Here is a 24,425-nt window from a genome sequence, read left to right as displayed (position 1 = left end):
AATTGGCACAATAGGCATAAAAACCAGTTAAATAAATAACACAATTAAAAACAAAAATAATAAAAAGATATTAAATGTGCAATTTTACAACGACTTGAATCTATTAAAACCTGTACCATGATAGTCTCAGCATTAATTGGGGCCAGATAGTTAAGGACTAATCCTCCGGTTCCGTAAGAGCCATGCCCAACTAATACATTTAGCCACACCAGTAACAACAAGACTTGATGTATCAGACTTCAATATTCTGCTAGCAGCCTGCGCTGATCTTCTCGGCATACAGGGCGCAACCACAGCCGTCTTGGATGGAAATACTCTGGGCAAACAAAGAGAAAGTGATCGACTGTTTCAATCTTATCCTCACATAGGGGACATTTATCATTTCCAGAGGTATTCCAACTTTTTGTAAAACAACGTAACGGAAGGGTGCCAAGTCTAAACTGATGATAGAGTTTTCGATCCTGCAGCTTTATTATTATGTCCCAATACACTTCAAAAAAGGAATCATCCTTGATAGCCAAATATGTTATGGTCAAAGAACTACCAGTTAAGGAAGCATGGCGCTTAACTTTAATCCATTGCCAATAAGTATCCCTGAGGGTCTTTTTCGGGGGGAAAACAGCCGTCTCAGGGTTGGTCCACAACTCTCCCATTCCCATGTCAATCAGAGTAATTTTGATTTCAGACAGCCAACTGATTCTATGAGAACCCCCTAGGGCTTTAACTTCTAACAGTGCCTTGGCATATAGGGACAATTCTGGGGTAGTCCACAGGCGTCGCTAGAACGCCAGCGGCCTATACCGCACCATGTCCTCAACAGGCTGACAACCTAGGTCATATAGGAGGGGTATGCGTGGGGATGATTGTGGTAACCCTACTGCAGACCTAAGAAATTTATTTTGTGCCACCCTCAGGGAATCCAAATTGCTAAACCCCCATAATTCAGCACCATACATTACCGCTGGAAGAATTTTAGACCCATATATTTTAATCAGGGGAGCAACAGGTTTAGTTATGGAATGCCTATGTTCTTTAAGTAGGGCTCCACCTAATTGTATGTGCTTAAGGGTGTAGAGATCAATCTGGGACTTCCAACTTAGGTTGTCACAAAAAGTGACCCCCAAGTAGGTAAAGGTAGATGTCTGTTCCAGAGTGGCTCCACCCATTTCGACCCTAGACTTTACTGGTCTAGCACCACGAAGGACCATAAACTTGGTCTTCCCCACATTTACCTCAAGCTCATGTTCACTGCAAAACAACTCAAAACGGGACTGTGCTAACTGTAGCCCCTGTCGCGTCTTAGAAATTAAAAGAGTGTCATCCGCGAACATGAGCAAAGGGACCTTCATACCAGCTAAAGAGGGTGCGTCTGTCGGGAAGTTTGAAAAATAATTAATAACCCCATTAATAAACAAGGAAAACAGGGTGGGGGCAGTACGCATCCTTGTCTTACCCCCTTGGACACCTCAGATCTTGCTGTCACCTCCCCTGATTTTCCCCAACGAACCTGGGCATATGTGTGTTCATGTAAATTAATCAACAGCCTCAATAGTTCTGGTGGCATAGCCATCGCCCGGAGGACTTCCCACAGTTTGAGCCTTGGGACAGAATCGAATGCAGACCTTAGGTCCACAAAGGCTGCAAAAAGCATGCCACCCCCAAGATATACTTCCTTCCAATTTAAAAGAATAAACCTGAAAGCATGGTCAATGGTTCTGACATGCGTTCGAAAGCCCGCCTGTAAAGGTGTTAAAATGTCAGTTTCAGAGATCCAACTCTGAATACGACCCAGTAACAGACGAGCTATAATTTTTTGAACAGCGTCTATAAGGCTGATCGGGCGATAGTTGGCCGGGGCAGAGCGATCACCTTTCTTATAGATCGGCAATATCTCTACCCCGAACCAAGAATCCGGAACCGTTGCTCCACTAGCCAGGGCATTAGCTAGAATGGTCAGATAAGGGACCCATAGGTCCTGCTCCTGCTTAAATATGTCTGCGGGAATACAGTCAGGTCCCGGGGCTTTACCACTCGGAAGAGATTTCAAGATTGCCTTTACCTCACTGGGAGCAAACTGTAAAACTTCTTCACCGCTACATGACCAAGTAACAACTTCTAGCCTATCCCTGGACTTAAACTGATTTTCGAAAAAGCTGACCCACTGTTCAGGTTCAACATAAGTTACCGGGGTCATATCCTGCAGGTTCCTGCCCCATTTGAGGAGGTGCCAAAATTGGTACATATTTCTACCCTCACATGCCTCGTATAACTCGCTCCAGTGAGTTTCATCCCAATTTTTCTTAGCTTTTGTTTGGGCAGATTTATACGCAACTCTACAACTCCTAATGCTATCTGGTAGCCTAGATTTGATAGCTGTTAATAAAGCTTTGCGAGACTCTCTACAACTTACATCATACCAGGAATTTTCCCTCAGAGGTTTGGTTTTACCATTGGCAGGGATGCTTTTAATAAAAAGGGATTTGAGCCCCACAAATAGTTCTCTATGAATACCCAGGATGCTACACTTAATCCCTTCCTTGGACTCACATCTGGTCAGTTTATTCATAGCTATACTAACCAAATTCCTAATAGCAGCCCGTGCATTCGAATTAGAAACAATCTTTGGCCAACAAACCCTTCTCTGGTCATTAGTCAGCATAGCATGCGCTTGCACAATACTACCATCATCAATAGGGGAGCCAGTGAAGCTACTATCTGATAATAACAACGTCAAGGGGTTGTGGTCACTTTCTAACCTGTCAGTCACCACCACAACTCACAATTAACCAAGATATAGTCTATTCTGCTCCCACTTCTACCATTGTTAAATGTCATCTTCCCAGACCTGTCCGATTTCGTTCTGCCATTGGCAGCCCTCAAACCCTTTTCAAGGCATAAACCCTTCACATATAAGGCTGCTTGGGTCCATTTCCTTATGGGTTTTAATTCCAGCTGGGGGATTCCCCACACGGAGTCCTCAACCTCAGACAGTTTCCCGTCATCATCGCCCAGGGGCTCGAAGCATGTATTAAAATCACCGGTCACCACCCTATGACCATCTATGGGCACTGTACAAAGTAATTGTTCCAGAAGAAGAACTGTCGGGGAACATTTACCACCTGGAAGACCCCTCACATAGATATTTATAATGAGGATATTAAGGCCCCTTGTGAAGGTAACCCTGATGGCCAGAATATCAGGGTTTTCAATCGGAACTTCCGCGACTGAAATGCCCTCGCATTGACGTACCCATATAGCCAAGCCTCCCACCGGTCTACCTCTAGGGCCCTTAACGGCTGGTTTGAAGAAGTTCAAAAACCCTACACGGAATATGGGATCTACCGACCAGGTCTCCTGGAAACACCATATGTCTGCCTGGTCGGCAAAAACCACCCAATCGGGTACAGCCAATCTGGAGTGTAATCCGGCTATGTTCCAAGAGGAAATGGTAACATTATGGCAACCAATTTTTTTGTTCACTGCCTGGTTTGCCAAATTAGAATGGGAAACAGGACAGGCACTGGGTAAACCTTCATATGTGGGGCTTAAAATTAAAACAGATTCTTCTCCTTGAGCCAATGGGTTTATTTGGACTAATGACTCCCAACATGATGGTACTAAACCCCCTGTTGCGCCAGACCAAGGGAGAGCATTACTATCCCTCAGTCAGTCATTATCCTCCAGGGTAGATAGGGCGGAGAAACGATTGTGTAACATAATAGACTCAATAGGCTGCAAGCCCTGCTGAGGAGCATTATGCAGGGCACGGTGCTGTCTGTTAAGCATGGCCCTTGCTGGTCTGTAGAAGTAACCTAGGGGTAAAATCATGATCTCATTGGGGGTGGGAGCATAATGGGAGGCCATCTCTAGTATATGTTCTACCAATAGCGGGGACCTAAAACTCAATACCACACAATCCCCTGCCATAGACTTTTGAGAGTGGCCAACCCATTTTACCCGCCTAACCATTTTAAATTCCTCAAACAAACTTTTACTAGCCCCGAATTTGTTCCCAAGACAGTACAGAGCTTTATTTTTGAGATTAGACCAATGCTCCCTAGACCCTTCTGGAAGTGTTGGAACATTAGCTAGAATAACTGTGTAGGGTGTAGCTTCCGGAGGAAGATGTAAACTTATTAACGCATCAGGATCCTCTGTTCCTTGGGCAACAGGCCTTAGCGTATTCCCCCTTGACTGCTGTTCGGTCAAAGGCCTACTAACAGTATTGGGAGGGGCCATAGACCGATTTGAGTGATCCCTGGTCACTATGGGATCGTGGGAAATAACTACTTGAGAACTTAGGTCATAATGACTATCAAGAGCCCCTTCACCTACGTGACTAGCCACTTCCTTAGAATTCTGTTCGGGTAGTGATACGGCTAATGAATGTTTACTTATCAGATTAGCTTCAATGCAATTAAGCCTTACCACCACTGATTCTAACTTTTCCAGGGCAGGTTGAATAAGAGATACTAACTGTTCCCTAAGAAGAGAACATAATAGCTCAAAATTCTGCTGGGCCATAGGTTGCAATTGTGAGGTGCTTACAGAGGCAGTAGAATTCCCACAGGATTGAGCCCCTGTGTTACCGGGAACAGCCTTAGGAGCACTTAACTTACTAGGACACCGTCCTTTCCTTTTCTTACAGGGCGGTTCTCTGGCTTTGGGTCCAGTAACTTTTTGTTTCACCCGAGTTGTTACCATAGCTGGGCTAGAAGGGCTACTTACAATTAACGAAGGATCTGTGATCCCGGACCTAGATGTTAAACATACTGGACCCACCGGGGAGCAATTACCAGACCCAATATTCTTAGTGTTAACCTGCACATCAAGAGGCTGTGCAGGAGGTAACATTGGGGCTGGTTCCAAAGATAGTCTGCGCTCCACGGCTAGTATCTTGTGATTAATTACTGTCTCTGCCCTTGTTAGGTAATCAAGAGTCCCCACCAACCTACCCTCGGCCTTCCTCTTACTCATATTAATGAGTTACTTAACACCTGTTGCACTTATAATGGAGGCAAGCAAAAACAGAATAAGAAATAAAGAAATACCCCACAATTAATACTAAATACTTCGTACAACCCAACAACGTCCACACTAAATACCGGATCCAGGTGCAAAGGGAGTGGGCCCAGCCCGGCCTCAATCGGTCACTGACGGGCAAGGACATATTCACAAGTGCAGGAACTTGTACGTTTCAGGATAGGATTTAGGTGGAAACTCTGTTTTATTCACCAAAGATGTAGGAAAAGGGGCATCTCCAAAGAAAAATATTTCTTCTCTGTGGCGAAATAAAAGTCACATATGCTAATGCACTTTTTGTCACTTTCTGTGCATTTGCAAGAACTGCACATTTGAGTATACTAGGAAATTCTTGTAAATGTCAGAAAAGTCTAAAATTTCCTTTAAATTTAAAAGTCCTATGGAAAGAGTTATTGAGTTCTCAGACATATTTATCACTTTTATGCCTGCAGGCTTTTCTTGGGGTGTGCAAAAGCTACGCATTAAAATATACAGGGAAATCCTTGTGAATGTTGGAAAAGTCTGACATTTCATCAAAATGTAAGATAACTCTTACTTTTGGAAAAACATTCTCGGCCTTTTGCATCAGACTTTTTTTTTATTGAGTCTATAGACTGGCTACGGGCCTAGGGATTGTGTGTTTATGTGAGACTATGTGGATGCTGAAAATGAAATAAGAAATAATACCACAAATACAGTTCTCTGTCAGCACAGAAGATAGCAGAGTTTATTGGAGACCAACAAACAATACAGAGTAATTGCGGCACGGAGACAGGCAGCATAGAAACTGAATGTCCGATGATGTGACGTATGTGATAGTTTATGTAGGCCCAAACCGCAAAATGATGCAGCATCATATCATACGTAGCACAACTTAAGCACAATTCATTGTCCAATAATTATGGGCCTATAGTGTAATTTTACCATGTAAGGCCCTAAGTCTACTGTTGCTGACCACATGCCCCACAAGGGCAGCTTTTTGGGACTTTTCACCCTACAGTACGATATCTATTCTGGTCCTTTGGAGATAATCATTGCAACATAATAACAGTGCCCAAAAACATTGCGAAATGTGATATGCCAAAACATTCATTGTGGAAGCGAGCATCTTCTTTTGCCACGTATGTGTTTTTTCTTTCAGCAAGCCTTGCGTTACTAAAACTGAGTCTCTAAGGAAAGGGGAAAGTACAAGCATCTTGTGCCATGATTCTCATGTCAACTTAACATGGCCTGGATGCTTACAGCATTTGGTATCACATAAGAAATACGGCTTCTACACTACGCATTAAAATATACAGGGAAATCCTTGTGAATGTTGGAAAAGTCTGACATTTCATCAAAATGTAAGATAACTCTTACTTTTGGAAAAACATTCTCGGCCTTTTACATCAGACTTTTTTTTATTGAGTCTATAGACTGGCTACGGGCCTAGGGATTGTGTGTTTATGTGAGACTTATAAACTACAATGAAGTAACATAGCATCTCATTTGGAATTAGGTGACGGTCCCTCTGCCCCGGCAGTATTCTGCACTAACCTTGTACACTTATGTAACAAGGAATTACATGTTGAAAATCCCTTTGTTACATCTTTCTCATCAGCGTCTGTCAAAGGCTCGGGGAACTTGATCTGGATCACTACCAATGGGAAGGGTATCCTATCCATAGGAAATGAATGATGAAGCCAAGGAAAAATGCAACCACATGGGGGCCTGAAATAACAAGTTTCTTGTAAAATAACATATACAACCAATAACATGCAATAATATTGTTAAACCCAAAGCCCAGTGAGATCATTAGGCAAGGCAAAAAAAATACAAAGTCAACATACTGTTGTCAAATTAAAAACCCCTCATGTATGGGTAGGCAAAGTCACACAGAACCAAAAGCCAAAACAAAGGAAATCTGTGATACAGCTATTTCGCCAAGGAATAACACAGCAAAAATGAAATAGAGGAGTGTTTTTAATCAAAGAGAAGGAAAAGAAAAAAACAAAGCCACAGGTCACAAAAATAAATGGTTGTTTGTAGAGCAGCACAGTATCCCAGTCCAGTATTGACATACACTGGGGGTCAGATTCACCTAGTATTGTCCAACACAATACTGGGCTTTAGTAAATTTGGGCTTGAATCCATTGTTGAAATCACATCAATTAAGAACCATCTCTTTGTAGACCCCTATCTGAGTCACTACAGCTATAATCCTAGTGATTAGATTAGCCATCAAAACCATTCTCAATTTGAAATGTCAAACCTAGAGAGTGTTGCCTCTTTGGACTCGTCTTCACCCTCTAAACAAGCAAAATACCTCCCAGAGACATCTAAGAGATCACATGGTCTGAAAACATTGCTCACCCAACAAACAATGTATCATCTCCTTTCATGTCAATGGGATCTCCCTCTGAAAATATTCAGGGCCTCATTACAATGTTGGTCGGAGTTGCCTCTGACGACGTCGCCGTGGACACAGAACCGTCCGACCTCCGGTTGACGGTCCAGACACCGCAATTAGGATGTGATCGCACATTGTGCGTTCACAAACGTTTATTTTACAATGGGAGCTTGTGCCGCGGTTCACAACCGCCTGCAGCACAGTGCAATCGAAGTTTTTACACATCCCTGCACCGTGTGGCAGGCACCTCAAAGTGTTTGATTGACATCTGTGGTCAGCAAATTATGTGTCCAGCAAAATGGGAAAGTTTGTTACAATTATTTTGGGAGACTTTATCTGTTTTTGCTCAGGTTCTGATTATTTTTATTATTTTCTTGAGTTTTGTGTGGTTTGTCTTCTGGGGTAGATTTGAATGCAGTTTTATGCCTTTCAGGAAGTGTTGCTTCTACATATAATTTTAAAATCAATGCACGTGGCTTTCTTCTATGGAATTCTGCTGAATGTGAGCTGCAAAGTACCAAGTATTTAGAAAACCTAAAATGCAATCTAGCCTCACTTATGTCTGTCACGAGGCCTCATGTCACTTGTATAACCTACAGTCAATCATGATGACATAGCCATCATCAATTTGCATTCTGCTGCTTGTATTTTTGATGTCCTCATTGTTAGGGACGTTTAGTACCCAGCATGCAAAGTGCTGTTGAATAAAATTTCCAGGAAAGGCTGAAGGAGGCATACATGACATGGAGCACCTGAGACACAATCCCCCACAGGCCCCCTCTGTGAGCCTTAGTTTGGTACTGTCAAGAGCATATTGAAAAGGTATAATGTAAGCATGCTTTGGCCCAAACGTTTCCCAGTTTATCTTTGAAATGATGACATATTTTCTTATTTCAGGCCGACTGCTGTGTTTTCTATACCTCATCCTTACAATACAAACCACTTTCCTTTGTTGTAGGTTCCACTCCGTATAGATCGTCTGACTCCGCTGATGCTGGACGGGACGCAAAGGGTAAGCACCTTCTCTTCTCCAGCCTATGCTTATAAATAACGTTTTTTGTTGTCCTCAATTATCATGCTACAGACCCCCAATGTGGCCTTCTCACTGAAGTTCAGCAGTGGGGCTTTTGGGGCCCACTCTGTGTGAATGTGAATTCTCTTTTCTTAATAACTACAAAGAGTCTCTAGATGGAGCCTTATCAGAGAGAGACAAGCCTAGATCAACCAGGCCCTAAAATTACCACCTTGGTTGAATAGCACTCTTTACAACGCATGCGTTTACAACGCAAGTCGTTGCAACAACGTATTACATTGCACGGTATTACAATGCAAGTCGTGACAACGACTTGCGGTAGGGGGGGCGCTGGAGTTTGGAATAGTATCATTTATTATTCCAACTCCAGTGTGTGCAACAGTAGGGAAGGTGTTGGATTTTCCTTCTGCCCTGTACCGCAAGTCGTTCTAACGACTTGCGTTGTAATGGCATGCGATTTAACAACGCATCGTTGTAACGACTTGCTTTGTAAACGCATGCTTTGTAAGCGATGCGTTGCAAAGGTTGTTTCCCCCTTGGTTTAGCATTGAATAAGGGCATCTTTCAAGTCCTATTCATTGAAAAACGGCATCTGGGCAAAGGGCCATAAGATCTTAACAAGCATTTGCAATGAAATAGGTCTCGCAATTGTGAGATTTTGAGCTATTGGTTTTGTAAATGATAATGCTTTTTATTTATGCGTTGGAAAAAAACCTGCAATAATAAAAGGCATTGTCATTTACAATTCCAATAGGTGAAAGTTTCTAAAATGCGAAAACCCATGCATTGCAAATGAATCCAAACAATTACCCAATTGAATGGCCCTGTATGTGTTGTTCTGTTATTGCTGAAAAGACAGTAGTTCTGCAACAGCAACAAATTATCTGTTTATGGGGATAGATGAATGGATTTTTGCTGTGGTTATGCTGCCACTATGTCAAGCACTTGTGAACATCTCTGGCTGTGACTTGATCCTTAAAGGTAACACTAAGCACTGACAAGTTTTTTAACTGCCACAAAACAAAGGTACTAAACTAGAAGTGGCAAACGAAAAGGGGCGAGTTCCATAGGTAAACAACAATGAAAAAATTCAAATTTATGAGAAACACCTACTTCAGAGAGAGGGCCGTGTGAGAGGATAACAATGAAAGTGACAGCACTTCAGGAACAAGCACCTATAGAAAGAACGTAAAAACTGCAATGCATAAAGCAACTGGTATCATGTACTTCAGAAACCGAATTCTCTTACTCATTGTGGCACATTGATTTATTCAACATGCCTAATCAATACCACACTTATTTAAATTGTTGCAACAGATCGATCCTGTTTAGACCAAGGAAGGCTTTACCTTTCCCTCTGCACGTCAAAAAAATGGACACCCATTAACAATATTTCAGATTGATGACTGCGTGCAAGTGCAGAGATCATCCCATCTGCAAGATAAGTACCTTTGTTGGAAACAGGGAGAGCAGATGGTAATGAAATGATACAAACAAGGAGATACGGGATTCAGGCAATATTGATGCCATAATTTCCCACTTCTCTTAGATGGAGCCGTTCAGCAGTGTCAGTTTCGTAAAAAAAAAAACTATTTTCCTAATTGCAGTGTGAAAGTCATTGTACAAGAAGCAAACTACAAGGACAACAAGCATTGGCATAGCCAATAGGTCTCGCCTTTGGGACCTTATAAGTGTTTAGCCATGCAACAGTTGCATAACTAAATACTTATAAGGTCCCAAAAGCGAGACCTATTGGCTATGCCAATGCTTGTTATCTTAACCGTTAACATATAATTCAATATTGCTAGCCAACATAGACTTCAGTCTGCAAAAATGAGTAATAAAAAAATCAAAGTTGTTCCAAACAGGGGCCCCTAAAATAGGTCTTCCCTGAGCCCCTAAAATCCTTCCAATAACACTGCAAAGAGGAGAACTTGGATTCACTGGGTGACATGGTGTTTGCTCAAGGTTTTGGTAAAATGACAGAAGCCCAAATCGCGTAATTAAATATATGAAATGCAGTTGGCAGCCACAAAGGTAAACTGAAACGCAACCCTTAAAAAGCACTTTAAATTTACGAGTACATTCCAGGGTGAACTTGCGCACTAAGCAGTCTGAGGTGCAGCGAGAATTTAGTGGGGGCTTTCAGTGAGCAGGCGTCGGAGCGCTATATGAAATTTGATGGGTTTCACCGCAGGCCTTACCAATGACGACACACGTGGTCAGCTGACTTAGAGAGTTCTAAGGATGCTGTGGGCAACAGCTGTACGGTATGAATACATAATTTACGTCTTTTCATAGTAGCGTGTTGCAATATTAACAAGGAAGACAAAAGTAGCGTGTGTCTTCCCGTGGGTTCGAGCTCCCCGTGCGCTGCTGTACGTCAGTCTTGCGCCCAGATTGAAGTGTCACTTTAATCTCGCTAAACGCAGGCTTTGAAGCGGCAAGGGGCGGGGAGCACATTCCAGGCGGAGGAGCGGCCCTCTTGAAGTAGGTGCACGCGCCAGTGGGCTGAAGCGCTTCCCAAAAGTGGATTGCATGGCGGCACAATGCACGTAATTGTGCGCGTGCTCGCTATGCAATCCACTTTTGGGAGCACTTTTGGGAGCCCCTTACTAGAGTCTCGCATAGCGATTGCTATGCAATAGCTAGGCGAGACCTAAAAATGTTAGGGATAAAACAGGATTGAAGGGCTTCACCAGTGCACGGGTAAACTTCACAGCTGTTACTTTAAGAGTGTAGCCCTGCTCCATCCACTTCCACATGACACACAACGGTCTGGCAGCTGCACACCAAAATATTACTACTCTGAGCCCCGATTTGCCACCATTTCACTTCCTCTCATCTAATCGGAGCCTAAGTAACACAACGTGCGCAGGCCACTCATAAAAAAATAAAGTGCTGCATACTATAAATTTCTAAATACAACTCACAGCCAAAACACACTTTTCACCAAAAGCAGTCAGGAGCTGAACGTAAATCGAAACCGTGCCATGCACAGCCGGGCATAAACAAATAAAAGCGGCAGCAGCTAGCTTTAGTAAAGTGAAAATGCCACACACTAGCATTAAATTAAATAAACAAGTATTCCCCAAATGACACTAATTAGTGTATGGGAACGGTAAGTGGCCTATGCTCCTCGTGAAAAACCAGAAATGATGTATCGGATCGCTAATAAGGAGCAAGGGAACAAAAAACAACGCTCAAATTAGCCAGTTGCAAGAAGCATGCCAGATTACACTCTGTAGAGTGATTAGCGTCTGTGTGCTGATGCTCGACCTAAAAACGGACAAAACACTCTATTTCCTGTTCCAGGGAAATCTTTCAAATTCTTTTAGAACGAAAGGCTAGCAAACATACAGTGAAAAAACTAACCTCAACACCATTGCACTCTGTTATGTTGCCTATGGCCATTACATTCAGTTGGTACATGTGTTTTTCCCAAGTGCTCAGAAGTTGCCTTAATGGTATATATGATGAACTTCTACAGATTTCCCAATCTTCAGTAAGGTGGGAAATATGATCAAATGGACTTCAGCATTAAAAGAAATGTTGGCAACAACAGTTTGAACTTTGATTGGTGTGAGATCATTAATTTTTTTAATATGCTCAGCAAATAGCAAGTAAAAGCTTTCTCTCCCTCTCTTCTGATATCTACACTGACTGTATCAAAGTTATTCAAACGCATTGTTTTGCAGTACATGACAAGCTTTTTCGAGGCAGCTCAAAGGTAAGGGTAAAAGTATTGTGATAAGGAATAATGTATAAGCAGAGTCTGTCCAGCAAATGTCTGACAGTTGCTTATATCAAATTCAGCTAACTGTTATCAGTAAGAATACAATATCAAAATTAATTTATAGATTATATGAAGAACTGAGGTAATCATTAACAGACAATCACAGCACACACTGATTATCTGTGTAAAACTCAATTTTAAACTCAATTTAAACAGGGGCACTAACAACCCACAAGGACCGCCTTCATATTCTCAATCGGCACTTTTGTGTAATTACTGATAACTTCCTTTTTTAGGTCTTGAATACGAACAGCGTTAGCTTTCTGTAGCCAGACCTGTTCTAATATATAACATGTACGTAGTGTGGGCTTTGGGTCAGCCACTTGGTCATGATTAGATAGATTCGTTTTCTATCTCACTCCTCTGCTCCTAATTGGTAGCCTTTCCTCCTTCTTATGTTTATCCCGCCCAGAAGCATTTTGGTCGCACAGTGTTCTGATTGGATGAATGTCCCAGACATCCCTTCTCCTCAGAGTTTAATTTATTTAAAAAACAAAAGTGTCAGGGCCCTCATCAGGAGGCCACTGCAGCTTGCACAACCCAAAGCCCCTGCCAGTGCTGTCAATGACACTATCAGCATAACTAATGCACTCCTGCAAGTGTGACAATTGAGCCTATTATAGGCCATCCTAAGCTATCAAAATGGTCTGGGTGGTAGGTATTGCTAATTTTTAATGTATTTTCAGTTATTAAACATCTGCTGTTGGCCTTATCTCTAAATGAGACAAACAGCACCACCATGTAGCAAACTGTTATAAGTGCCAGAACTTGAGGAAGTTAAGTGCCAGTGCCGAGCACCGGAAACCACCGGCTCAAACTAAGCACTGCTTCTCCAGATGGCATCAACTAGCTATTTTTCCTTTGGCATGTCTCCACTTTCAGACTGAACTCAAATGGCTCCTTGTACTGATCCAGCGGTTCAACGACAACAGATACTCCACTACCATATACTCACCTGGGCCCATAAGCACACAGTTGAGTAAACCGCTGGTGTCAAAGTTTGTAATTTTCACAATGTTAAGGATTAGTTATTTAATACTTATGTTCATCTCTAACTAACCCTTTCACTGATCAAAAAGTTATTTCCTCTGATCGATGGACCATTAGTTGAACTAGTTGATGGTGATAAATGATAATTAACTTTATTCTAACTTTTCTATTCTTTGGAGTAAATAACCACAGACTCAGGAAAGTTTTAAATCTTTATCTACATTAAATGCATGTGAACCATTTCAAAATACAGTGCAGTCACCATCATTGATAGGAGAGAAAATTCAATTAATTAAATCCAAAGAAAAACATTTACCTCAGACTCATACAATAATCAATACTCAGAAAGGGGAGGACAGAGAGAAAAGAACATCTGCAAAATAACAAGAAATTATACTTACCAAGGATGGTGTGAAAGACCAACCCCCTGGCCAAAGGGCTGGTAAGGGTCGCCCGGGAAAGGTCAGGAGACAAAGACGTCAGGACAGGATTCTGGACAGGATAGTTGACCTCTCTAGAATACCGATGATTGCGCCGCACCCCTCTCTGACACTCTTTCATCCTCAAGATTCTTCCGCGATCTTCTGATCTAACCCAATTAAATTAGGATAGAAAGTTCTGCTTCAGGTTCTGCATTCGGCTCTTCATCAGCATCTCACAGCATCTCTCCCAGCGACAGCATCTCCCGCAGCAAATACAGCATCCTCTTCATCTCTCCAGCATAGCATAGCTAATTAACTAACTAAAGCTTCCTTAATTATACCTTTCGTTCTTCATGTTCCACCCACTAAAGTTTCAATATCGGAAAAATACGAAATATGATTGGGCAGGCAAGGGGGAAGCTCTATCACACCATGCCTACATGTCATTAAAATCAGTCCAACTATTGTTCGCAAACCCATCCTGGTGGCACGGTTGCTTCTATTTGCGGTAGCCTCGTCCGACTCGTTCTTCCCAGTACTAGCTCCGCTGGGCACCTTCCTGTGGAGTTGTGGGGTGTATTTCTGTAATCACATAGTACTTGGCACAGCGCTTGGCTAAGTGATATCTGCGCTAGCTTTGCCCTTTAAACTGCTTTTTGATGTTCCCCATGACCCTCTCAACCATTCCATTCGCTTGAGGCCACAGGGGTGTTATTTTCCTGTGGTTTCTCACTAGATAGGCCATGAATCTGCGGAAATCTTCTCCTGAGAATGGAGAGCCATTGTCTGTTTTTAGTGTTTCTGGTGAACCCCATGCTGCAAAAATGTCGTCCAATATCGGTAGTGTTGCTGTGGCTGATGTCGATGAGACCTGTCGTACTATCGGAAACCGTGATTATTCGTCGATGACAACAAGCAGGTAGTTGCCTGTGTCCAGGGACCCCAAGAAATCCGCTGTTAATGTTGTCCACATCGCTCTTGGAAGTTCGGACATTTGTAGTGGCTCATGCCTAGCCGGTGGTCCTGTCACTTAACAGAGGTGGCATGTCGATATGGTTTCTTCTACCATGCGATCTAGGCTGGGGAACCATACTTTCTCTCTTGGTAGTTTCTTAGTAGCTACTACACCTCGATGTGACTCATGAGCCAGATTGACCAGTTGCCTCTGGAGTGAGCTTGGTATCCCGATTCTCGTCCCTCTCATCATTATCCCTGTGTCCGTTTCGGACAGTTCCTCATTGATCTTCTTGAGAGCTAGCACTTCTTCCTTGCATACTCCTGTTCCCCAGGTGCAATTATTGTTGGCGTGCCTCCATCTCTTCTTTCTCGTTATCTCCATGGCCATTTGCAGCGTGGCATTGCCCTTGCTCTCCCTTGCTAGCTCTAGTAGTGTTATCGGCGCCGGGGTGTTTTGTTTCAGTACGAAGTTGAGGTATTCTTCTGACATTGATGTCTTCTCGTGGACCTGCGGTAATGGGTGTCTCGACATGTAGTCTGCCGGATTGTGTTCTTTCCCTGGCTTGTGCACAATCGTGAAATCATAGTCCATTAATCTTATGCCCCAGCGTTCAATCCCGGGTGGCATTTTGGCTGACGGGCTGCCATAGATCGTCACTAGCGCCTGGTGGTCAGTTATGATTGTGAATGACTTCCCGTAGATAAACATGTGGTAGTGTTCACATGCCCACACTACTACTAAGCTCTCCTTCTCTGGTTGCGAGTATGCTTTTTCAATGTCTGTTAAGCTTTTGCTTGCATACGCAACAATTTTCCTTTGTGAGTCTCTCCCTGGCAGATGCTGCGCTAGAATTGCTCCTAGTCCTACTGGGCTGGCGTCGACAGTCAGTTCAGTGCAGAGTAATGGATCAAAGTAGGCCAGATGTTCCACCGTCATCACTGCTTGTCTTATTTCCTTGAATGCCTTGTTGCATTCCTGGGACCAGATGAACTTCTGCCCTTATTTAGTCAGTTCTCTTAGTGGTGTGCTCACTGTGGCGAAGTCCTGTATGTACCGCTCACAGTAGCTAGCGAGGCCCAGGAATGATCTTACTTCCACAACATCCGTCGGAGAATTTGCGTTTTTCAGTGTTTCAACCTTGCTGGGATCTGGCCTCATCCCTTGTTTGGAGAAAATGTGCCCGAAGAACACTAGTTCCCCTCTCCCCAGCTCGCATTTCTCTCCATTTAATGTTAGGCCTGCTTGCTCCAGTTGTGTGCACACTTGACGCAACGCTGCGTCATGCTCTTTGTCTGTTTTTCCAAATACCAACATTTCATCACTGTAGTTTAGGCTGTTCCGCACCGGCCTGATCACTTGCCGTATTGTTTCCTGGAATATCTCCACTGCCGACGAGATTCCGAAGCTTAGTCGCTTATATCTGAACAGACCCAGGTGTGTGGAGAATGTCGTGATGTATCTGGACTGGTGAGCCAGTTCTAGCTGATGGTATCCTTTGCACAAGTCCAGCTTCGAGAATCGGCACACTCCAGTGAGGCAGCTTATCATGTCATTCAGGTGTGGCCCCGGGTGACGTTCCCTTGCGATTGCTGTATTTGGGATCCTCATGGCCACACAGATCCGGATCTTTGAGGTGTATTTCTTAGGAACTGCCACAATCGGAGACACCCAAGGCGTTGGTCCTTCAGCAGGTTCAATTATGTCTTGTGCCAGTAAGCTGGTTATTTCCTCTTCAACTTGTGGTTGGAGATGTATTGGTACTCGTCTATGATGCTGAGCCACCGGCTTGATTGCTTCATTGATGTGTAATGTTATTTGTTTCCCTTTCAGCTTACCAAGACCTTTCAGTATAGCAGGGTATTCTTGTAGGATGTTTTTCGTTTCCGACATGTGGTATGTCATTGCTAGTAGCCCCATCACCTGTGCCGTCACGTTGCTTAGCAGGCATGGGGCTGGGATGTCCCCTTTGAGCACGTGTGTTTCCTCTTGGTAGGATCTGTCTTTGTATGTTAAAATCTCCGTGAATTTTTCCATATTTTCTACTGGTCTTTTGAACCCCAAGTTAACACATCCACTGTTGACGGTGATAGCTGTGGTTACACTCTCATTTTCTGGTATTCTGACATGCACATGATGTTGCATGTTGCTCCACTGTCAAGCACAAACTTAGCTTGGTGGCTCCCTACACCGATGTCCACATTGGCTGTCTTCTTTATTTGTTGTTTTTCCACAAGATGAACGTGCTTTGTCTCTTTTTCTTCTCTTGGTGCGTCTGACATGAGATATAGTCTTGCTTCCGACACAGGGGCTGCCGTTTCTTCTGCTTCATCAGAGGAGCTGCGATTTGCCGTTTCCATGTGTCGTGCGTACCTGTTGCTGGTCATCCTTCGTCTCATTGTTCTGCCTCTTTCACTTCTGAATTGTCTGGTCATGCACGTGCTTGAAAAATGGTTGTCCCTGTTGCACTTTCTGCCTTTTTGACCCATGACTGGGCAGGCACCAACATGTGGGAATTCGAGGCCGCACCGGTAGCATGTTTGTTGGCCTTTCTTTGGTAGGGCCTGCGCCTGGAATTCCTTCTTTTTGGAGTTCCCTGTGGCCCTTGCTTCCGTGCGAGCCATCGTCAATATCTTTTCCAGTGTCGTTGGTTCCTTCAGAATGCGTGCTCTGAACTCCACCGATTGACAACCTTCGATGATGCGCAGTCTTATTGCCTGTTCATTGTCAAATTTGTCAAACTCGCAGTATGTGACCAGTTTTCTCAGTCTCGTTGCAAAGTCATCTAGGCTCTCTTCTCCTTGTTGGCATGCAGTGTTAAATGTGTATCTCTCAAAATCAACATTTCGTTGGGGGTCAAATTTCTGAGTGAGACACTTTATCACTCCCTTGTAATCTGCAGTTTGATCGTCGGGGAATGTTAACAATAGATCCTCTATTTCATCCCCTGCAAGATTTAGAAGCAGGTGCAATTGCTTGGTATTCGGTATGTCTGTGGCGCTCATGTAGCGCTCAAATTTCCTGATCCATCTTTCCCACCGGATGCCCGCTTGTGGCTCCGATAGGCTGAACAGTAGAGGCCTGCGGAATATAGCTTGCGTGCTCGTCTTCTCATCATTGCCGCTCATTTTCCTTCTCTGGTCCTTCTACCCTTTTCTTTTTTTTTCCCCCTTTAATTCTTTATTTGCCCCTTTGTTTTCACTGTATCCTGCTTTGATTCTCTGTTTTTCTCTTCTTTTATGCCCTTTTCCCTCTCTTTCTGTGTTTTCCTATTGGTTTCAATGGTTGCCTGACTTCAAAATGGCCGCAGCACTGTTCTTTGCTCCTAATGGCCTGTTTTGCCTGACTTGAAAATGGCCGCCATAGTCTCGCGATGTTTCTATCTTCTAAGTATGCCTGACCTCTCAAAATGGCCGCCGCTCTGTTCTCTGCTCCTATTGGTCTGTTTAGCCTGACTTTAAGATGGCCGCCGCTCTCGCGATAGTTCCTTTGAACTACGTGCGCTTTCCTCGTTTAATTCTATTTATGCACGCTCCGGTGCTGGCGCTTCTCTCTCTTCGCCTCACGGGCGGACGCCTAATTTTTTTTCTTCTTGCCTCAGCGCTCTTACCGCTTCGCTTTTCCGCGGCCGAGGTGGGTTCCCGCGTGGCTGCTTGCTTCGCTATTTCCCTCAGACCAGGGTGGGCTCCTTGCTCCTTTCGGATCGGGGATGGCGCGATGATCGCACAATCGTCGCGATTGTTCTCCTGTCGTCCAGCGGACCAGGGTGGGCTCCTGGTTCGTCACGCCTGTTTCAGGGAGGACGACGATTCAGCTTCCTTCTGCTTTCTCTGTGGGTGAATCCCGCCTTCGATCACCAGTTGTCGTGTCCCCACGTTCCCACAGAGACACAGAGACACAGGACACAGGTAGGAGTTATCTGTTTCTTTATTCTATCTCTGCGCAGAGCTGCTTGCAATCACATCTGCCCACGCTCCCTCGTCCCCTCTACTGTCCCCTCCTCACACCCTTGATCGGATGTGATGTCCAGTTACCCTGGGGTCCCCATGGTCCACTGCAGGGTCCTAGTGCCCTGCCCCAGGTCACTATAATGGCTTTACTCAGTGGGCATGCACAGACGTCGCGTCACTCCATTCAATCCGGTTATGCAAGAGAGGCCCAAATACGCACTAGTGATAACGCCAGAAAGGCAAGTATTAATTTCACAAATAAAGTGGTCGCATTGTATACCACCCACCTCTACTCTATTCCCCTTTACTTATTAATACTTTCCCCGCATTAGCATTAGTTGAATAGCTTGTTTTAGTTTCAAATAAGCAGATGCCATGCACGCGAGTCTTCAAGACTCCATTTTAGTGTCTTCTGCTTAAGCGCCAGAATTTCCCTCCAAGCATTAAATCGTCATACTACGTAGATGCAGTTGACACATGCACACAACAGTTCCCCGTTTAAAGCGGTATTAGTCCATCTTAATTGTTATCCGCATTAGTACACACATGCGCAAGCTTCACTAACCCGCGTGTTCATGTGGTGCGTTATTTATGTACTTTTTTAATAACTTGGGGAGAGGAGTTGGCCTAACGGCTATGGCGGTCGACCTCAAATCTGGGGCACTGGGTTCAAGTCTTGGCAATGACGCTGTACATCCTGTGATTCTGGGCAAATCACTTAATCTCCCCGTGCCTAACAAAAAAAAAAATGAATGTGTCCTCATGTAACGCATCTGGTGCTATGTAAAGCGCTCTGATACCCGTTGCGGGTCAAGTTTGCGCTATATAAAACTCAGTAAAATAAAAAAATAAAAAATAACTTTGTTAGTAGGTTAAACAAGTGGATTGCAATCAAGCAAGTCTCTTTTCTACGAAACCTTGCTCCATCAATCCCCTCTCTGATGGCATTTTTTAAGCCATCACAAAATTACCCATCCCTTCCCAGATGCCAACTTTAGCGTATCTCAGCTCCTTTTTCTTTCCCGTTATTTTGTCAGTTTCTCCTTTCCCTTCCAAATTTTTCATCTTTTTATATAGCTTTACTTTTATCTCTTCTAGCTGAATTTCTTCGTATTCCCTCTTCCCTTTCTTTCCTTTCCCTTCTCTTTCTAAATATATTCTTCTTCTACTTTTGCTTCTGCAACATTTACATGCGATCATTATTGTCAGAACTATTGTCATTATCACAACTATTGGTAATTTTATTTGCCCTAGAAAACTCTTTTCAAAATTAGTAAACCAATTCCCTATAGACGTTATACTCTTTGTTAACTTTCCCCATACACCGTCAACCTCCAGTTGGGTCAAATCATCATGCATTCTTGTAATATTTCCAATATACATTTTAATTTCCTTAATTTTGTCCGGAATGTAAATGCAGCAATGTTGAATTTTCAACATACCACAAACTCCACCCTCTTTTGTCAATAAGATATCAAGAGCAAGACGATTTTTAAAACCATAGACCTTATCGCAACCATTTCTGTATTAATCATCAAGAATCCTCCGGCAGTATCAGTAGAAAGACGATCAACTATTGTTGACAATTTGCTAATTTTACGTGAATTTAGAATGACTCCAACTGATGGTATCAATGCACTAAATATATCCCCTACAATTTCAGAAAAACTAGCTCTTTTTATCCGTGTTAGTCTATTAGATATTTCATTGATTCCATTGATTCTGTCTTTGGAAAAACTATTCCAAAATAACAGCTCCCATACCATCTTGCAGGTAACCTATAATAGGCATTATTCCCGCATACATAATAAACTCCTGGAAATACAGGATTGGTTCCCCCTTTTAGTCCCCATCCGCCTAAAATTAGGAAGTTGTGCTCACATTCACTGAAACCAATGAAAATGTTATTGTAATCTGTCTTTAAACTATGGAGGCAGAATTTTCCCCTTTTCACAAAGTCTAGGGACATGGCAGCATGAGCCTCACCCTTTGCATAGATTCCATTTTTCTCAGCCCATGGAGGTACATGAGATTTCTGTTCAACAGCTTTCTTTATTAAATCCTGTCTCCTTTCCTCTACTAAATTCAACAACTCTTTTTCTTCTTCACGTAATCTACATAATCTAGATTATCCTTATGTGCTTGTGCTATATCTATTGAACACATTGTTAAGAAAAATTCACGCATAAACTTTGCATCTTTACTAGTAAGTACTGGATTCATATTCTTTCTAATATGTAGTTCTGAAAATACTACATCTAAGTTTGAATAAAAATACTGAAGCTTTCCGGTTACATAAAATAAACTTGATAGAACGCTACATGATATACCATATGGCTAGGGTATATGGTGATAAATCACCCCCTCTGACACTAATGATGGTAGTTTCATACAGACATAACAATCACTAATCTCCATTTTATTAACGTACTGAAATAACAATTTAGTAAATACGTTTAAAGACAAATCAGTTGCCTGATTCATTATGATAGTTTATCTCATCTTCTATCCCTATTTCTATTTTAGTTACCTTTATTCTATCTACTTTCTCATTAGTAATTGTACTATTCTTGTTACTTATTTCCATTAACAAAGGAACTCCCACTGTTATAAATAACCACACTAACATTACTTATAGAACACTACATAAACAAAAGTCCTAAACATTTTCGTTTCATACTTCGTTTCGGTTGTTCAGTGACTTTAACTTCTACCATTTTAATCTGAGAAAATGTATTTTCTCTTTCTTTCTTTATTTACAATTCAGTCTCTTTTTTTTCTAAGGTGGTCTTAATCTGTTGTCATCAATCTGTGCAACATGAACTTTTTCAGATTTCTCACGTAAATCTAAATTTTCAAATTCTGCTAGAATTACATAGGTCTACTGAGGGGCCTTGTATTTTCTGTTTAGAATCCTCAGTCTTGGACTTCTTAGGGTGAGTTTTACTATTGGCTGTTTGGATTTAGTTTGACTTGAAACTTAATTTACTTGTTCTGGTTGCTTCTCTGACTTCCTTAAGTAATATCTTAATCTTTCAACTCCACCTGGCCAATTATCACCTTTCCTAACTCTTTTGACCTGAACTGCTCTTTCTCCTTCTTTGTCGTTTTCTAAAGTTCTTTTATTTTCAATTTGTCTGGGCACAATTTGTTTTTGTTCTTCTTCCCTTTCTAATTGTCTGTGTTCTGTATTTTCTGTATTTGGATCTTCTTCTACCTGCACCTGTTCAGGTCTTATTGTAGTTTGTTCTTCTTCTGCCTGAACCTGTTCTTCTAGATCTATCTGGTCCTGTTCAGGTCTTATTTCAATTTCTTCTTCTACTAAACTTGTTCTTCTTCTTCTATCTCACCCTGCTCAGGTTTCTGAATAGCTTTGTTTATTTCTACCTGAGTGTGTTCTTCTTTCCCTATCTTTTCCTCTCTACCTTACTAACTCTCTAATTTATTCGTTCGTCTTGTTTCAATGACAGCTTCAGGTACGTCAATCACTGGTATCCACTCTTCTTGACATGTACTTGGTTGTTCATCATCTATTTGTCTTTCAGAATCTGTCACCTTAGATTCTTCGACTTCACAACCTTCAGATTCTGGTGTCTCAGCTGATTCGGTCAGTTGCTGCTCTTGTTCTTCAGATGGGCTTGGAATTCTTCTGGTATGGCTAGCATGAATCCAATTGGGTAAACCTGCACACTTCACTGCTGTAGTAGTGACTGGTATGACTTGACGTGGTTTATCCTACCTGGGTGATAGACACGATTTTCTTGCGTGTTTCTTCACTAACACCCAATCTCCAGGATTCAGATCATGCGCCTGGTCTGGCTGTCTGGCAACTGTGTCTTCTCCAATCTGATGAGAGACAGAACGCACCATTTCAGCCAAGCCTTTGCAATAGTCCAATACCAGATCATCAGTTATATTCATCAATTTATTTCCAGGAATAAATGCTTGTCTCATTGCCCTTCCCATGAGCACTTCATGAGGACTCAATCCTGTCTTCCTGTCAGGAATGCTCCTGAGACCCATCAATAGAAGAGGCAATGCATCTGGCCTTTTTAGCATTGTGGATGCTCACACATTCCCTAACCTTGACTTGATTGTGCCGTTAAGCTGTTCAACTATGCCAGAAGCCTCTGGATGATAAGCACAGTAGAGTTTTTGTTGAATATTAAATGTAGCACAGATTAATCAAATTATCTCATTATTAAAATGAGGTCCTCTATCTAATTCCAAAGTAATTGGAAAACCGAAATGAGGTATCAACTCTCTCAACAGTAGTTTAGCAACAGTGAGACTGTCATTTCTCCTTGTGGGGTATGCTTCTACCCATCTCGAGAACAGGCACACTATGACAAGTACATACTTCAGTCCATTGCACGGAGGCTACTCGATGAAGTCTAACTGCTGTCTGGTGAAGGGTCCTTCTGCCTTTCCAATCTTTCCCCAGCTAACCACTGTCTTTCTGCCTGGGTTTTGCTGCTGACAGATTAAGTATCTTTGACAAAGGCTCTCTGCGACTACCATAAACTTTGGATTGTACCAACTCTGTCTGAATAGTCTGATCATTGAATCCCTGCCAATATGTGTTGTCCCATGGTATAGTCTTGCCATTTGAGAGAGTAAGCAATCTGGCATGACTGGTCTGTCATCTAAGTACACCCACACTTCGTCTTCTGTCCTTTTTGTACAACCTGACTTTATCCAGATTTCCTTTTCCTCAACTTCTTCCTGCAACTATCTAACCTCATCCCATGTTTCTGTAACTGAGAAAAACATAAGTTGGCAGCTGGCTTCACCTGATTCAACTTCTCTGTTAATTGCCATTGCATTTCTTGCACAGTATTGAGCAATTTGGTCTGCGTACGTATTGCCGGCCGTCACATAGTCATTTCCTGACTGATGTGCAGCACATTTGACAACAGCTATTACTTTTGGCAATAGTAATGCTTCCAACACATCTTTTACCTTTTTACTGTTTCTGATAAGAGATCCTGAAGAAGTCAGAAATCCCCTTTGTATCCAGAGCTGGCCAAAGTCGTGCACAACCCCGAAACCATATTGGCTATCTGTAAATATGGTTACTCTCCAATTTTTCCCAATTTTGCATGCCTTTGTTAAGGCCACCAATTCGGCTACTTGTGCAGACTTGACTCCCAGTAAACAGGATGTTTCAATGACTCCTGATATTTTGCATACAGCATAGGCAGCACTCAACCCTCCTTTCTCTGTTCTCAGGCATGACCCATCCACGAACAACTCATGATCAGATTCCTTTTATATCTGGACGGGGCTTAGTACATAATTCAGTCACATCCAAACAATCATGATCAATCTCATCTTTCACTTCCTCAGAACATGGATCTGGCAATAATGTGGCAGGATTCACTATTGTACATCTTATCACTGACACATTTTCTGCTCCCAAAATCACTCTTTCATACTTAGTCAGCCGACTAGGAGTGAGATGTTGTGTTCGCGTTCTTGTCAAAAGTATCTCAACCGAATGTGGAATGTACACCTTTACAGAATGTCCTATCACAATTGACTCACTTTACTCCAGTCTCATACAGGTAGCAGCTACTATTTTAAGGTAAGGCTGAAGCCACTGGATCCAAATTGGCAGAGAAATACACCAATGGCTCAATCCATGTTAAAACTGAAAGTGCACAATTTTCTCTCGCACAACAAAACAGTGCAAATTCTTTTGAATAATCAGGCAGGCCTAAAGCAGGGGCCTCACGCAGACAATTTCGCAGTTTCACAAAGGTTTCAAAACATTCATCATTCCAATCAATTGGATCTTTTGCTCTTTTCCGAGTCAATTGTATCAATGGTTTTGCTAGCAGGGAAAAGCCACTTATCCACTGCCTA

At 42.6% G+C, this 24,425-nt stretch overlaps 1 protein-coding gene across 1 annotated transcript in view; it reads left to right on the top strand.

Annotated features, from left to right (window-relative positions):
• LOC146809171 (uncharacterized) overlaps nt 1-24,425 on the top strand; it is a 259,133-nt gene that overhangs the window by 171,975 nt on the left and 62,733 nt on the right. The window contains exon 4 of the mRNA XM_085615961.1: nt 8,370-8,423. Within this exon, the coding sequence (XP_085472087.1) occupies nt 8,370-8,423 (54 nt within the window). The remainder of the gene's footprint in view (nt 1-8,369; nt 8,424-24,425) is intronic.

Source organism: Triturus cristatus, chromosome 7 (genome assembly GCF_964204655.1).
Source record: "Triturus cristatus chromosome 7, aTriCri1.1, whole genome shotgun sequence".
Taxonomy (NCBI): Eukaryota; Metazoa; Chordata; class Amphibia; order Caudata; family Salamandridae; genus Triturus; species Triturus cristatus.
The sequence above is the reverse complement of the archived record's forward strand: the minus strand, read 5'-3'. Positions and strand labels throughout refer to the sequence as shown.